This window comes from Pristiophorus japonicus, chromosome 2 (assembly GCF_044704955.1).
Source record: "Pristiophorus japonicus isolate sPriJap1 chromosome 2, sPriJap1.hap1, whole genome shotgun sequence".
Lineage (NCBI taxonomy): Eukaryota > Metazoa > Chordata > Chondrichthyes > Pristiophoridae > Pristiophorus > Pristiophorus japonicus.
In genome coordinates, this window is record NC_091978.1 from 252,715,124 (window position 1) to 252,731,868 (window position 16,745).

Below are 16,745 nucleotides of genomic sequence, written 5' to 3' on the forward strand. Positions count from 1 at the left end.
CACAACCCTTTGAGTGAAGAAATTCTTCCTCATCTCAGTTCTAAATGGCTGACCCCTAGTTCTAGACTCCCCAGCCAGGGGAAACATTCTCCCAGCATCAACCCTGTCAAGCCCTGTAGGAATTTTATATGTTTCAATGAGATCACCTCTTATTCTACTAAATACCAGGGAATATAGGCCTAGTTTCCTCAATATCTTCCAATAGGAGAATAGCACCATCCCAGGAATTAGTCTGGGCAACTTTTGTTGCACACCCTCAATGGCAAGTACCTTTCTTCAGTAAGGAACCCACAATATTCCAGGTGTGATCTCACCAAGGCCCGACATAATTGCAGTAAGATTTATTTACTCTTGTACTCCAATCCTTTTGTATAAAAATTAATATACCATTTGGTTTCCTAATTGGTTGCTGTACCTGCATGTTAACTTTCAATGATTCGTGTACAAGGACCCCGAGGTCCATTTGATTACCAACATTTCCCAATCTCTCACCACTTAAAAAAATATATATTCTGCTTATCTATTTTTCCTACCAAAATAGATAACTTCTCATGTAATATTCCATCTGACATGTTTTTTGCCCACTCAGCTTCACTTATAAATCAGTCTTCCTTTGGATCCTGCTGTCTGGTTCAGTGTCTGTCAGCATCTTGTGCCCAGAGTATCCATGTCACTAACCAATGCTTGGATAATTCATATTGCCTCCACCAGTACAACCTTTAGCAATCCCAAAAGCAGTTTCCTTGGCTCCAGCAAAGATATTGATCTAGTTGATTGAGCTCCTATTGATTCTTGTCTGTGCCATAATCACGTTTGTTTACAGCAACAAAGCTTGCTATTTTTCCTCACTGCATGGATGATGAGGTCTAGTTATTTATTGTACTTAATTAGTTATGATGAATGCCCTCTGTGTAACATATATCTGTTTGTTGTATTGAGGTGTTCTCTTAATTGCCTGAGGTTAAATTATTGATGTAGTAAGAAACCTAGTTTATTGAATTGCCATTAATTGAAGACAAGTGCATGGAAATTGTCAGTGGCTGACACTGAATTAATAAAATTGATGAACTGGTCTGTATTCACCTTTTATGTTCATACTCCGAGTCTAATTATGTTGAGAAATTATTATTTTGTTCATTGTGGTGCGAGTCAACTCATCTAGCAGAGATTAGAAATGTGAGTTTGGAAAGGGATATTTTGCTGCATAAATTCTGTCCTCAATTCAATTCAATTAAACTGGCATCAATTATATAAATTACCAGACAACTTTTCAAATCACAATTTAACCACTGCTTATCACAACAGAATTTGTGAAGAATGCGTATTGTAGTATATTTTCTGTCATTGAACCTGAAATCCGGTGTTATTTCTGTTCCTGTCCAAGGGTGATGTTAGTCGTGTCGGGGCCCCGTGGTAAGGAGTCTCTATGGTAAAATATAATGATACTATACACTACGTACTTAATTTGGTGTCAAATCTGCATGAGCATCTGAGAAGAGAAAACAATTCTCTGGAAGGGTCCCCACCTAAAACATTAATCTGACTCTCCAAATACTGATCCATCCACTGCATGAATTCTAACAAGATTTTTTTTTCGTCCGATTCCTTTTCAGGAGACATTTCTTAAAAGGTCAATTCACCATGTCTCCTCAGCTCTCTATTTTCCATTGGATAGCTTCTGGAGTCCCTCAACACTTTACCCTTGGCCCCCTCCTCTTTCTTATCTACATGTTTCCCCTTGGCAACATTATCCAAAGCCATGGGATTAGGTTCTACATGTATGCTGACACCATCCACTCCTCTCTCAACTCATCATCTGCCTTTGTCTGACATGCAGTCCCAATTCATTGGGGCTGAAATCGCCCACCACCCGAAATGAGTCACACCTGCCACTCTTGAAGTGTCCCGGCTGTCCCAATGCATGGGGCGGCCAAACTGGAGAAATTCAGCACTTGCTTTTATTTTTGGAGTGGGGCAGAAGTGGCTCATCATCAGGGCGGAAGTGCGGTCGGGTCGGAGTTGCCGCCACTTGCGGGGCGGAAGTGAGGGCAGGTCATAGTGGCCGACGCTACAAGTCATCAGTGCCGCGCGTCACAATGTCCCTCCCCTTCAGTTAAAGGCGAGGGACACTGCGGACTCTGCAGCCACTTTAGTGGCAAACAATGGGCCATCAGGGAGCGTTTCGTTTGGGCCAGCAGCCTGGCACCCAAGAGGGGGTGCTAGACTGCCTGTTGGCGGCCCGGCCGAACCTGTGGCCATAATTGTCGACCCGGCCAAACCAGCAGTCATAATTGTCAGCTCAACCTGGCAGTCGACCAACAAAAAAAACCAAGGCGTCGCCTGTAGAGTCACTTCCCCATTAAGGGCGGCCGCGCCGTCAAGCCACAGAAAGTGTAGCGACAGCAAAATCTGTCAGTGGCACTGACTGGCAGCGTCTCTGCTCCTGCGGGGCAATTTTCAAAAGGGGCAATTTCCCACGTGGCAATTTTGGGAAGGGGTCACCGCCGGTTGGTAAACGGTCGGCGCGTGCAAGCCACGACAGGAAGACAGGTCCCCTACACCGCTCCAAAACTGGTCCTTCCAAATATCTCTTCTTTTAAATTTTCATCTTTATTATTCCATAAAAGGACACCGATTTAAGGTAACTGACCCAAAGAACCAAAGGGGCAATGAGAATTTTTTTTTGCAACAAATTGTTTTGATCTGTAATGAGCTGCCTGAAAGGGTGGTGAAAGCAGATTTAATCATAGAAATTTAGAGCACAGAACGAGGCCATTGTGCCCGCGCCAGCCAACAAAGAGCAATCCAGCCTAATCCCACTTTCCAGCTCTTGGTCCGTAGCCCTGTAGGTTGCGGCACTTCCAGTGCACATCTAAGTACTTTTTAAGAGCTCAATTTTCCCCAGTGATTTACACCGTTTTTTTGGCGCGCGCCACTTTTTTTGGTCTAAATTTTAAAATCCAAGTTTCCCCAAAGATTGTGCACCAGCGTAACTCTGTTAGTAACAATTTTTTTTGCATCATAGGGAGTGTAACCTGATGTCTGCGCCAGCTTTTCACATTTATGCAAGTTTGGCCAACTTACATTTCTCCTAGGACGGCGTATGTGACCACTCCCAAAAAAACCTTCTGGGCACTTAAGAAAAACCAGTGCACATCAAAAAGTCAGCACAGAAAGACACCATTGTTTTTATACAAAGTTTTTGAGGGAGTCAAAAACACATTAAATATGCGTCATCAAGCTTAATTTTTTCCAACTGAAAACGCAGAAAATGGAAGTTTCATGTAATTCTTTAATTTTGGATTTTTTGAAAAAGTGCCATGCCACCACCGAATGTCTTCAAACCGGCCTCGAGGGTCGGAGCGTCGGCCAGCAGAATTGGTCCCTTGCCCGAACAGGGACTCGGCTTCAAAAGAAGCCTGGGAGTGGGTGGGGAGGTGTGGAAGCCGAACTGAACGGAGGTAAAGGACAGGCTGTGTGGCTTGCACGTGTCTCAACTACCTGCAACATTCCCTCCCTCATGTTCATCAACATTGTATCAGCTGCCTGAGGCATTCCCTCCCTTATGTTCCCGGACAGTGTTCCCATTTCTCGTAAGAGTGTTATTTCTTCCGACAGTCCCGCTATCTCATCACCCACCCCACTGATTGTGTCCAGGAATGATCGTGTAAGGTCAATGCTCTCTGCGCACATTGCCATCATGTAAACCACATTTGTTATATCCTGCACCTCAGGAGAGTGCTGTCGAGCTCTCCTTCCCCTCCTCACTCTGGGTGTGGCTCGCTGCATCCCACTGGGACCCGCAGCCTCGGACTGTGGGAAACCATGGAATGTCCCAACAACACCCGTACCACTCAGGAAAGGGGCTGGCACCACAATGGGCGGCACCTGCACCTACTCCAAAGTGAGTACAACAGTGGGGGCTTCATCCATCACCTCCCCCTCCCCCTCACCCCCATGCTCTTGGTCTGGAAGGTGGGATTAGAAGATGTTCTCCTCTTCAGGCTCATCCTCGTCTGAATCTTCTGCATCATCAGGGTTGGCCTCAAGTTCTGCAAAATATAACACAACAGACAAATAGTTAGCAGCAGAGGAGGGGGCAGGATGGGTGGCATGAGTAGGCTCACACAGCGCAGGCAGCAGGCTGATTTGAAGGCCCACGATGAATGGTAGCACATTGCATCAACTGAAGCATAGCTGACAGAGACATCCCTAGGAACCGAAGCATGGCTAGCCCGCGCAGTACTTAACATTTAGGAAAGCCAGACTGTGGAATTTTCAGGACTTGCCCTCTCCCTCGAGTGTGGGCCCAGCTTGTGCAGTGGTGGTTGCTTTTCTCCAGGCAGGACCCATCAAAGCAGCGACCCTCTCTTCCAAGGTTGTCAGTGGCAACATATTTGCCGGGCCTCCTCTTGTTTGAGTTCTTTCCCTTTTGTTGTGTGCCACCTTCCTCTGCCAAGATGAAAATATAACTTTTTAGAGAGGGTGTCTTTCTGCTGAGTGGCACATATACAGATGGTCACATTTACAATTGCAATTCCAGTGAATAAATGAAAATATTACTTACACTAACTACTTGACGAAGGTCTTGCCACTTCTTTTTGCACTAGCCTCCAGACCTCCAGAAGGTGGTCACCATTGCACAGTAATCTTGTGCAAGTTGGTTCCAGCGTTTCTTCTTTTCATTTGGTGAAACTTTTATGTGACCTCTGCTGGTGTCCAGCTCGTGCCATATGACCTCAGTTATAGTAATCAGTGCCTCCTCTTCATCCTGTAAAAAATTCTTGGTCCTTGAGCCACGTTGCATATTGTATTGCAGCTCCAATTTTTCCCAATGAGAATTGAAGTTCTCACACACAACTGGCTCTTTAAAAATGGCTGAATGCAAACCGGGTGCTGTACTGGGCATGCGCGCCCATAGCAATCACCTCAAAAAAAGTCCTTTTTATTCATGCATGCGCAGAAGTTGGGGGGGGGGCATCATTTTTTCAGCGCAGACGTTAGTCTCCCACCCCCCCACTTCCCCCGAAGGTAAAGGACAGGCTGCACGGCGCCAATCTCAAAAAATAGAATGGAGAAACTTGCTACTTATTTTTTTGGAGATAGTAGGGGCCAAATAAAATGGGCATAACTCTGGCAATACGCCAAAAAACAGCATTGGGGAAAATTAAGCCCTATATGTGGTGAGGTATTCTGCCTCTACCACACTTTCAAGCAATGAGATCCAGACCTCCACCACCCTCTGGGTGAAGAAATTTCCCCTCAAATCCCCTCTAAACCTTCTACCAATTATGTTAAATCTATGCTCTCTGGTTGTTGACCCCTCTGCTAAGGGAAATAGGTCTGTCCTATTCACTCTATCTTGGCCCCTCATAATTTTATACACCTCAGTCTCCCCTCAGCCTCCTCTGTTCCAAAGAAAACAACCCCAGTCTATCAAATCTTTCCTCATAGCTAAAATTCTCCAGTTCAGACAACATCCTCATAAGTTCTCCTCTGTACCCTCTCTAGTGCAATCACATCTTTCCTGTAATGTGGTGACCAGTGCTCTACCTGTGACCTAACTAGTGTTTTATACAATTCAAGCATAACGCCCTGCTCTTGTATTCCATGCCTCGGCTAATGAAGGCAACTATTCCGTATGCCTTCTTAACCTGTCCTGGTACCTTCAGGGATCTGTGGACATGCACTCCAAGGTCCCTTTGTTGCTCTACACTTCTCAGTTTAATGTGTATTCCCTTGTCTTGTTAGCCCTCCCCAAATGCATTGCCTCACACTTCTCCGAATTGAATTCCATTTGCCACTGTCTGCCCACCTGACCATCTTCCTGCAGTCTGCAGCTTTCTTTTTCATTATCAACCACACAGCCGATTTTAGTATCATCTGCAAACTTCTTAATCATACCCCCTACATTCAAGTCTAAGTCATTGATATATACCACAAAAAGCAAGGAACCTAGTACTGAACCCTAGAGAACACAACTTAATACTAACTTTCAAAAGGGAATTGGATAAATACTTGGAATGGGGAGATAATAGCCCTGCAGATTATGGCACTTTAAGTGCACATCCAAGTACCTTTTAAATGTGGTGAGGGTTTCTGTCTCTACCATCTTTTCAAGGCAGTGAGCACGAGACCCCCACCACCCTCTGGGTGAAGAAATTTCCCCTCATAATCTCCTTTAAACCTCCCCCCAATTACTTTAAATCTATGCCCTGAGTTGTTGACCCCTCTGCCAAGGGAAACAGGTCCTTCCTATCCACTTTATCCAGGCCCCTCATAATTTTATACACCTAAACCAGGTCTCCCCTTAGCCTGTTTTGACTTACGTCAAATACCCTTGAAGCCTCAATACATCTTCAGCTTTGTGGATAACGGCTCTACATTGACTAGATTCTTAATAAGTTAGTGATAATCACATTCAAATCCTTTTCAAGTTTACTAATGGCCACCGGAAATCTCGGGATTACCAATAAATTGCAATATGACCACCGGAAATCCCAGAGGATTACCAACAATTTGCAATATGGACCTGCTTATTGTGTATACATCTCAGTGTTATCACTAGAATTTCAATAAAGCGCTGTGATAAGCATGTAAAACTTTTGCAGCATATCTACTTGAAGTATAAAAAATACCCAGTCGAACAATTACAGATTTTGGCCTTCCAAGCAAAGGTCAGGTGCTGTGCTACAAGTTTGTTATTGTTAGGGGCAGATGATGAATTAAAACTGTCACGCAGGAAGCATGTTCACTTTTATTCCCTGTTGATACCCATAAGCTTAGTTTAGTGGCAACGCTGCATATTTTTAGTTCAGTAACCATACTGGATTTGTGGGCGAATGACTGACCCGCAGTAAAACCAAGAACCTACCTGATGGTCCTGGATACACAGAGACTCATGTTCCTGGGCCTCTGCGTACTCCAGCGTAAAGGCCCACGTATCCCAGGGGCGCAGGCGGTTCACAAGCACCCCTGGAACCTCGTGGGCCGGCCCAACCAATCAGAAATGGGATTACCATTATGCTTATGGGGATTCTATTTACATACAGACTCCTCATAAGCTTAATAGGAATCACCCAAAAAATACATGTACACAACACTGAAATTTAAAAAAAAATCATTACTTGTTTAAAATTAATTCAAATACAATTTAATTAAACATTTAAAACAAAGGGGTCAAGAATAACAAACTTTTTGAATGTATTTTCACCCTTGGGGCTGGATTTTCAGCAACTTTGCGACTGGGTTTTCGGCACGATTTAACCCTCTGCGGCAAAAACCCGGTCAGCGGAATCTTCGGGCACCTTTTTACGGCGGCGCTTCCACGTACCGCCAGGGAGAGGAGCGCCAACGTGCAACGCCGCGGATTGTGTTACTTTCGTACTTTCTGCTCTCTCCGGATCCATACTCTGCACCCAGAATACAGACCAGGTCAAACCTGTCGGTGCAGCCCTGACAGCAGCGGTAAGTATGAAGACCTGCAAAAAAAGGGTAAGTTAAAGTTTTCATTTTTTGATTCTTTATCAGCGATTTAGTAGGTAAGGGTTTTGTGAATAGTTTTTGAATGCTTCTTTCAATTTTAATTTTTGTGTATCCGCCTCTCCCGCAGCGCTACCGGCCCCAGATTAAAGTTGCCGAAACTTGTGGTTTGCGCCGCTATTCCTCGTGCAACGCCAACTTTACCAATGCGCCTAGATGTAAAGGCCGAAAAGCGCTAATGTAGCTAAATCAGTAATTTTGGCGAAAAACTATCGTTTTTGCCGAAATCCGAAAATCTAGCCCTAGCTAGTAAAAGAAGGCCTTACGCCTGCTTTTACCAGTCGTAAGAGTTTCATGGGCATTCTCTGGCCAAATAGCCCAACCGTGCACCAGCGAATGTCCATTTCTCGGGGATGCGGAAGATCTGTCGAGAAGATTCTTGATCGATCACAAGTTGCTGGTTTTCGTGCGTGCCTTCTTTAGCCCATCTGGTTGGTGCAGGTCCTTTTGAACATGATCAGACTTTCATAACTGTGCAACTTAGTTTGTTATCAGAAAATCTTATCAGAAATAATGGGCAGGAGTTTCCGCGTTGATTTCTTTCAGTGCAATTCACCCGAAATCAGCCAGACGAGTGCCAAAGATTGTGGAATTGTATGGGCAAATTACGTTCAGTGCGATTCAGGTTTTTGTAATCTTTTGCATTGGTTTAAGAAACATTGCGCTAGAAGCTGGCCCTGCCCCAATAACTGGTTACGCCTTCAGATCGAATTAATCCCCATTGCGAGTTTCCAGTCGTTTGTAGGCCTCAAAGGAAACTCTATAAATTAAGCTATTTTTAGACGCAAGGTCACTAATAGGCACATTTTAAAAGCTTTAAATATATAAGGGGGGAAACTCGGGAGCACCCCGTTTGGAACGCTCGCTTCTGTTTTCAAACTTAAAAAAAAAAATTCAGCGGTTGCGCTCCAGGAAGAACATGGAGTGCTAAATCAAGCACTCCACTTCCTTCCTGGAGCAGCACTGCATACTGGGACGTCTAGCGCTGCTGTGTTGAAAGGCTCCTTCCATCCCTTAAAGGGAAGGGCCATCGCTGCAGCTCTGCAAAGAAAAGGAAACATACCTTCTCCACAACGTCACCCGCAATCCGGCCTGATCAGCCCGGCACTCGAGCAGAGTGCTGGGCTGATCGATTGTGGGCAGGAACTCAAAAAAAACCTGCAAGAGAGAAGATAATTTTTTTTTCCACTTGCCTTGCCACCTCACCTTTAAGCATCGCCCCCGAAGCGGATGGCCGCACAATGCATGCCTCCTGCGGCTGTCTGTATTTTTGTTCGGCGATGCTGCAGGGGGCGAAATGCAATTTCGGGGCGATGCGTACGCCGATGACGTCACGATCTCCGGCCGAATGCCGTACCCCCACCGCAAAACTGCCACTGAATTTAGCGGGAATTACTGATCTCGCCCCGCCCAGTCGCATTGGCGCCCGTTATAGGCCCCCCTCCCCCCCCAAAGGAGCCTAATTTCTCCCCCATATTTTTTTAAATTACTAAGAAACTGACTACTGTTCGCCAATATAATTAGCAAATGGTTCTGTGTAGTTTTTCTAAAGTCATTTTTAGATATTTTTAAATCGGGTTACTCGCGGTAGTGGACTCGACACTAATTAAAATGCTTATTTTTATAATAAGCAACTCTTCAGCTGTATTACTCAAACTGCCCCCTGTTACTCAAATATATCAAGGAATACTTTTTAAATGAAAATTTTTTTTTTAAATTAAGTGCTAACACACTGTCTGATTGCATTGGTTCATGGTAGAGTTTACATTTGGCGGCATGTAAATGAGTTCTCAAAACTTGCCGATTGCTCACAAAGTGGAAACTACTCTGTCTCTGCAATTTGTTTAATCGTGTCAACAGTACAGATCCTTTGAGATTTTTACTAGTCACTGACTCTTAGACATTGATCACCACCAGCTTTTTCCTGCTGCACTGGTTTTCAATCTAGCTGGCCAATTTGTTACTAATGCCTTGAAGTATTCTGAGGTATGTTTATAAATCCTAGTAGATTAGACTACTTACTGACTTATCCTAATATATCCTAGACAGAGTGGTGAAATGGCCAGACACATGACAGATGAAATTTAGTGCAGAGAAGTTTGAAGTGACGCATTTGAAAGGAAAAATGATGAGAGGGATTATAAAATAAATGTTGTGAAGAAATCTTACTCTCTCCCGAGCGGACCCATTGAAATAGAGGATCGCGCCCGATTGGTGACAGACTCCAGAGATAGGTTCGAAATGATCTTTATTCCAACATATGCCGGGGAAGCTCTCAGTCTCAGCCGCCCAAGACAGGAACTTCCAAAAGCCCAAAGGATTCACACATTATTATACAGATTTCGAGTAGGCTGGCCTCTAACTAATCCTTGAAGTGATAGAAAACACTGCCAGTGCCAAAAGAAAAGTTATCTAACTGCCACAGATAACACAAATGGGAGAATAGATACAAAGAAGGGGATTCAGTCAAAGCATTTGTCAACCCTTATCAGATTGCCTGCTAAGTGGCCTGTGATCTCTTCACCCTCCATAGCATATGAACCACTCTCAGCCGGTTCTTGGAATGTGTTTGTATCTACAGATTTGACCTTGCCCTGGCCTCTCCAGTCTGTGGCATTCTTTAAAAGATAAACACACAAGCTTGTTCTATGTATTCCCTCAAAATCTAAAGTTAATTTTATATTATATGGCCATTTCCCATGATTTATATGCGAGTTTTACATACAATCTGTCGGTATTTTCCTCACCACCTACACTAAATGGTAACATTTTAAAGCATGTGCAGGAACAAAGAAACTTGGGGTTTCACAAACACAAATCTTAGAAGGTGTCAGGATAAATTGATAAAGCTATTAAAAAACATACATGATCCTTGGCTTTATAAACAGAGGCAGAGAATACAAAAGCGAGGAAGATGTGGAAAACCTTTATAAATTACTGGTTAGACCTCAACTAATGTATTGTGTTGAATTCTGGCCACCACACTTGAGAAAGGATGTCAAGGCCTTGGAGAAGGTGCAGAGAAGATATACCAGAATGGTGCCAGTGATGAGGGGATTCAGTTATATGGAGAGACTAGCTGAAATTGTTCTTTTTAAAGCAAAGGAGGTTAGAAGGAGATTTAATAGAGGTGTTCAAAATTATGAGGGGTTTTGATAGAGTAGATAGGGAGAAAATATATCCACTGACAGGAGGGTCAGTAACCAGAGGACATATTTAAGATAATTGGCAAAAGGCCAGGGGGAGCTGAGAATTTTTTTTGCTCAGCGAGTTGTGATCTGGAATGCACTGCCTGAAAGGGAAGTGGAAGCAGAATCAATAGTAACTTTCAAAAGGGAATTGGCTGTATACTTAAAAAGGACAAATTTACAGGGTTCTGGAGAAAAAGCAAGAAAGTGGGATAGCTCTTTCAGAGAGCCAGCACATGCATGATTGGTCAAATGGCCTCCTTCAGTGCTGTATGAATCTCATCAATTCACTTACCTCAAAAGAATTTCAGTGGATTGGTGAGCCATTATTTATTGCTAAAACTCAATACTGACATTCCTTAGGATCACTATTCTACTTAGCTTAACAGTAACATCCTACAAAATGCTGTTGAGCATTTCTCCAGTGTTGATATGCCATCTGGTCTATAATTCCTGAGTTTAGCCTCCAATGTTTAAATCCTTGTTCTTACTGATTTCCATAAAATATTAACCTATTTCCTTGCTCCATTTCTTGAGAATACTATACTGTGTGCAATCTGGCCCATGTATACCATGTATATATGTAATTCCTCATGTTTTACTGATCTAGTTTTAAAGTCCTTAGCTGACATGAATGTATCGAGGATCTGTCTCCTATCATCATTTGTGAATAATTCATTTAACAACATCTCCTATCTCTTGACCTTCTATAAAATTTTTAACACACTTGACCCTTAATGGATATATCTGTTCTCCATTTACTGCATGAATTGATGGGAGCAGCGTGCAGCGGCCCAGCCCAGAAATCGGCATGGTCCCAGCCTGCAAGACCATCAGCAGGCCGGGACCATCAGACGGAGCAGCGTGCAGTGGCCCGGCCCAGAAATCGGCATGGTCCCGGCCTGCAAGACCATGACAGGGAGCAGCGCGCGGGGGCAAACCACTGCAGGGAGCAACGCGTGCTACTGCAGAAGGGCGACGGCTGCGAAGCCAGGTCGTTGATTGCAGTGCGGGCAGGCACTGCAGGAGAGGTGAAGGAGCGGCAAGAGTCTGTAGGGGGAAGTGACTGGGGCCCAGAAGAGGCGAGGGCCCAGGGGCAGCACAGGCTAGCCCACACTGCTATATGTGTGTGTGCTCGGTCTGTGCAGCAGAGCTGGTCTCCAGTTAGTCTTGGGTAAAACTAGGCTGATTCCGGAGATGAGGGGGTTACCTTATGATGATAGATTGAGTAGACTGGGTCTTTACTCGTTGGAGTTCAGAAGGATGAGGGGTGATCTTATAGAAACATTTAAAATCATGAAAGGGATAGACAAGATAGAGGCAGAGAGGTTGTTTCCACTGGTAGGGGAGACTAGAACTAGGGGGCACAGCCTCAAAATACGGGGGAGCCAATTTAAAACCGAGTTGAGAAGGAATTTCTTCTCCCAGAGGGTTGTGAATCTGTGGAATTCTCTGCCCAAGGAAGCAGTTGAGGCTAGCTCATTGAAGGTATTCAAGTCACAGATAGATAGATTTTTAAGCAATAAGGGAATTAAGGGTTACGGGGAAAGGGTGGGTAAGTGGAGCTGAGTCCATGGCCAGATCAGCCATGATCTTATTGAATGGCGGAGCAGGCTCGAGGGGCTGGATGGCCTACTCCTGTTCCTAATTCTTATGTTCTTATGTAATCTTGCCACTGGACCAAGACCTAGCTCTGTCAAGCCTGTGTGGTGGCTGGTGTGCAACGGCCACCACACGTTAAAAAAAATCCAAGCACAGGCATCTTCCACCCTTTAGGATGTAGTTCGGGATCTGGAATATTAAGTCCTTCATTGAAACACCTGTGAACTCATCCCTTTTTTGGCGTGGAAGCAAGTCATCCTCGCTTTGAGGGACTGCCTATGATGATGGTGCATAGCTTCAAAAAAACATTTTGGATTCCTTTTGCTGCTGTGTTCAATCCTCCATTGCATTGCCCTCTTACCTTCCAATCTGAAGAAAAAACAATATTGCAGGTGCTGGGAATCTGAAGCAAAAATAGAAAATGCTTCTGTGGAGAGGCTAGACAGGTTAATATTTCCTTGTTAGGCTGAATAGCCTACTTGTGTGCTGTACTATTCTATAACATTTTGGGTGCACGGATCCTTTGGAGTGTTCCATGTACCTGAATCTTTGACTTACCTGTTCTCTCCACAGATGTTCCCTGGCCCGCAGGCTGTTTCCAACATTTTCTGTTTTGTTTCCTTTTATTTCTCCTTGGCTCACTTCATCAGAGTCCCAGTAATAATTACAAATTATTATAGATGAGCCTTTAGGTTATATTTCACCCTTTTCTTCAGAACATTAGTTTGGTCCTGCTAGATTTTATTGTGTAGAGATATACTTTCTGCATCTGTAAGTCGAGCCTTAAAAAGTATTTATTTTTATTCTATTTAATTTTGTAGATCCTCTTCCTATTTAATCCTTCTTGAAGATTTTCTAAAGTTTTGTCTAATTATATTCCTCCTACTTCTTCAGACCATTTGCCCTGATATGCAAATCAAGCCTATGTAGCCTCTGTATCTAATCCAGGCAGGTTTTATTTTTGTAATAAAGCTATCTCACCCATGTAGAAATCAAGTAAATTGTCAATATACCTGCTCAAGCATGAAGAATGAATCTTAAAAACTAATTTCTGTAATTTCTGTGAAGAATTTTCTGTCCTCGACAGTATGTAATGGAAGGGTAAAATAAAGCCCTTGCAATTATAGCGTCCTTTTTGAGTTTGCAGACCTTAATTTCCTGCAAATAGTATTTTTCCCTCTCCTTTCCCATGGTTCAGGTATACTTAGTTATAATGGGGATTGTACAGGAAATCGACTGTATACTCGAGTTAGGAGAAACACCACAATGACAGGCCATGTAGTTCAGGCTAAATCGAGGCATACAGATTTATTATAAAGAGACAAAACTACACAAGCAAATAAATAAATAGTCTTTTTAGGATAATATCCCATGTCTGGCATGAATTAAATTTTAGTGAGATAATACAGCAATAACTGATACTTACTGGACTAAGCATAATACTGACATTTTTTACCAGTTTCACTACATACATAATGCCTTCCATGTCTCATGGAGACAAATGGATATAACATGCAGGACTTTGTCACCTGTGTTATATCCTTAAGGTCATTGTACAGGCATATTACACCATGGAGGGCTGACTTAAGAGGCATGTGCATTTTGCTTTGTTGGTGAAAATTAATGTTTAATGGGCAAAGTATGCTGTGTTGATATTTTCTTCTTTGGAAAGGATATTGATCACTTGTGCGCAATGTTCGTTTGTCTTATTAGAGTGACTGGAGGAGAATTATTTGAAGATATTGTGGCCCGAGAATACTACAGTGAAGCAGATGCCAGGTAAGCCTCTTCTTTTTATTGAGACTTTTAGGCCTGGAAATTCTTCGGAGTTGCTCTGAGGAATTTCTTGCTCTTAGTTACTACACCATGTTTTTACAGTTATGTGTAATTCTTTCAGTCAGTGTACACTGTTTAATTAGGCTGAAGCTAAATTTAATGCAACAAAAGCTTGAATGCTTTTAATTGTGCAATTGAACTTTTCTGAAACCCATTTTTCTTGAATGTAGTAAAGGCCTGTTACTATGATATAGCACCAAGCCTATTTTCATTTATAGGCTCTAAAGCTTTTTTTGTAAGATAAAGCAAACAATTATTTTCTAAGTCTTTGCAGTGAATATTCCTGTGAATTTACTTTAAAAAAAATATATACTTTCCATTTCTGAAATATATTTTTGCAGCGGTGGGGAAAAGCCAAGATGCTTTTAGAAATTATGTTGGTTTGATGTAGAACTGGCTGCCACATTAATTTTTGTATTTTTATTACTGTACAAAGATCAATTAATATAATATCAAAAAAACTGTAAAATTCATATCCTATAAATAGGAAGTCATAAGTATTAAAGGTTGGGATGAATTAAATGGTGTACTATATATTAAATCTGTACTTTAAATCTGTACTTTAAATTGCTCTTCGTCCAACAAACAAAAAAAATTAAAAGTACGCAGTAAAACGGTTATTTAAAAATAAATCCTGAAGTAAAAATGAACCTAAATACATGCTTTCAAATGTTTTTGAAAATATTGCTAAAGATATAGGAGTAGTGGAAATTCCCAATGGTGCTTAATTCATTTTGGCCACATATGTGGGCGGGGCATGTTTTTGTACAAAAATAGCACAAAAGATGACGGAAATTTGATTTGCACTGAACGCAATTTGTGCTTAAAATTCTGTGATCTTCAGCGGCGATTAAGACAATTTCAGGCAAAATACGGCAAAAAAAAGCGCAACCGAGCAGAAACTCCAGGCCATAATGTTCTGAATGCGTATAAGGTGGCCAAGGTTGGTGGGAAACTAGAAGATTGGGAGAATTTTAAACGACAGCAAAGAATGACTAATAAAGCAATAAAGAAAGGAAAGATAGATTACGAAAGTAAACTTGCGCAAAACATAAAAACAGATAGTAAAAGCTTTTACAGATATATAAAACGGAAAAGAGTGACTAAAGTAAATATTGGTCCCTTAGAAGATGAGAAGGGAGATTTAATAATGGGAAATGTGGAAATGGCTGAGACCTGAAACAATTATTTTGCTTCGGTCTTCACAGTGGAAGACATAAAAACCATGCCAAAAATTGCTGGTCACAGGAATGTGGGAAGGGAGGACCTTGAGACAATCACTATCACTAGGGGGGTAGTGCTGGACAGGCTAATGGGACTGAAGGTAGACAAGTCCCCTGGTCCTGATGAAATGCATCCCAGGGTATTAAAAGAGATGGTGGAAGTTATAGCAGATGCATTTGTTATAATCTACCAAAATTCTCTGGACTCTGGGGAGGTACCAGCGGATTGGAAAGCAGCTAATGTAACGCCTCTGTTTAAAAAAGGGGTCAGGTAACTATAGGCCGGTTAGTTTAACATCTGTAGTGGGGAAAATGCTTGAAATTATCATTAAGGAAGAAATAGCGGGACATCTAGATAGGAATAGTGTAATCAAGCAGATGCAACATGGATTCATGAAGGGAAAATCATGTTTAACTAATTTACTGGAATTCTTTGAGGATATAACGAACATGGTGGATAGAGATGTACCGATGGATGTGGTGTATTTAGATTTCCAAAAGGCATTCGATAAGGTGCCACACAAAAGGTTACTGCAGAAGATAAAGGTTCGCGGAGTCAGAGGAAATGTATTAGCATGGATAGAGAATTGGCTGGCTAACAGAAAGCAGAGTCGGGATAAATGGGTCCTTTTCGGGTTGGAAATTGGTGGTCAGTGGTGTGCCACAGGGATTGGTGCTGGGATCACAACTGTTTACAATATACATAGATGACCTGGAAGAGGGGACAGAGTGTAGTGTAACAAAATTTGCAGATGACACAAAGATTAGTGGGAAAGCGGGTTGTGTAGAGGACACAGAGAGGCTGCAAAGAGATTTAGATAGGTTAAGCGAATGGGCTAAGGTTTGGCAGATGGAATACAATGTCGGAAAGTGTGAGGTCATCCACCTTGGGGGAAAAAAAAACAGTAAAAGGGAATATTATTTGAATGGGGCGAAATTACAACATGCTGCGGTGCAGATGGACCTGGGGGTCCTTGTGCATGAATCCCAAAAAGTTAGTTTGCAGGTGCAGCAGGTAATCAGGAAGGCGAATGGAATGTTGGCCTTCATTGCGAGAGGGATGGAGTACAAAAGCAGGGAGGTCCTGCTGCAACTGTATAGGGTATTGGTGAGGCCGCACCTGGAGTACTGCGTGCAGTTTTGGTCACCTTACTTAAGGAAGGATATACTAGTTTTGGAGGGGGTACAGAGACAATTCACTAGGCTGATTCCGGAGATGAGGGGGTTACCTTATGATGATAGATTGAGTAGACTAGGTCTTTACTCGTTGGAGTTCAGAAGGATGAGGGGTGATCTTAGAGAAACATTTAAAATAATGAAAGGGATAGACAAGATAGAGGCAGAGAAGTTGTTT

The 16,745-nt window shown here is 42.7% G+C and overlaps 1 protein-coding gene across 4 annotated transcripts in view; it reads left to right on the forward strand.

Annotated features, from left to right (window-relative positions):
- Positions 1–16,745, forward strand: part of LOC139245448 (calcium/calmodulin-dependent protein kinase type II subunit delta) — a 539,947-nt gene that overhangs the window by 322,741 nt on the left and 200,461 nt on the right. For all 4 annotated transcript variants that reach the window (XM_070871166.1, XM_070871168.1, XM_070871167.1 and 1 more), the window contains exon 5: positions 14,046–14,111. In XM_070871166.1, the coding sequence (XP_070727267.1) occupies positions 14,046–14,111 (66 nt within the window). The remainder of the gene's footprint in view (positions 1–14,045; positions 14,112–16,745) is intronic.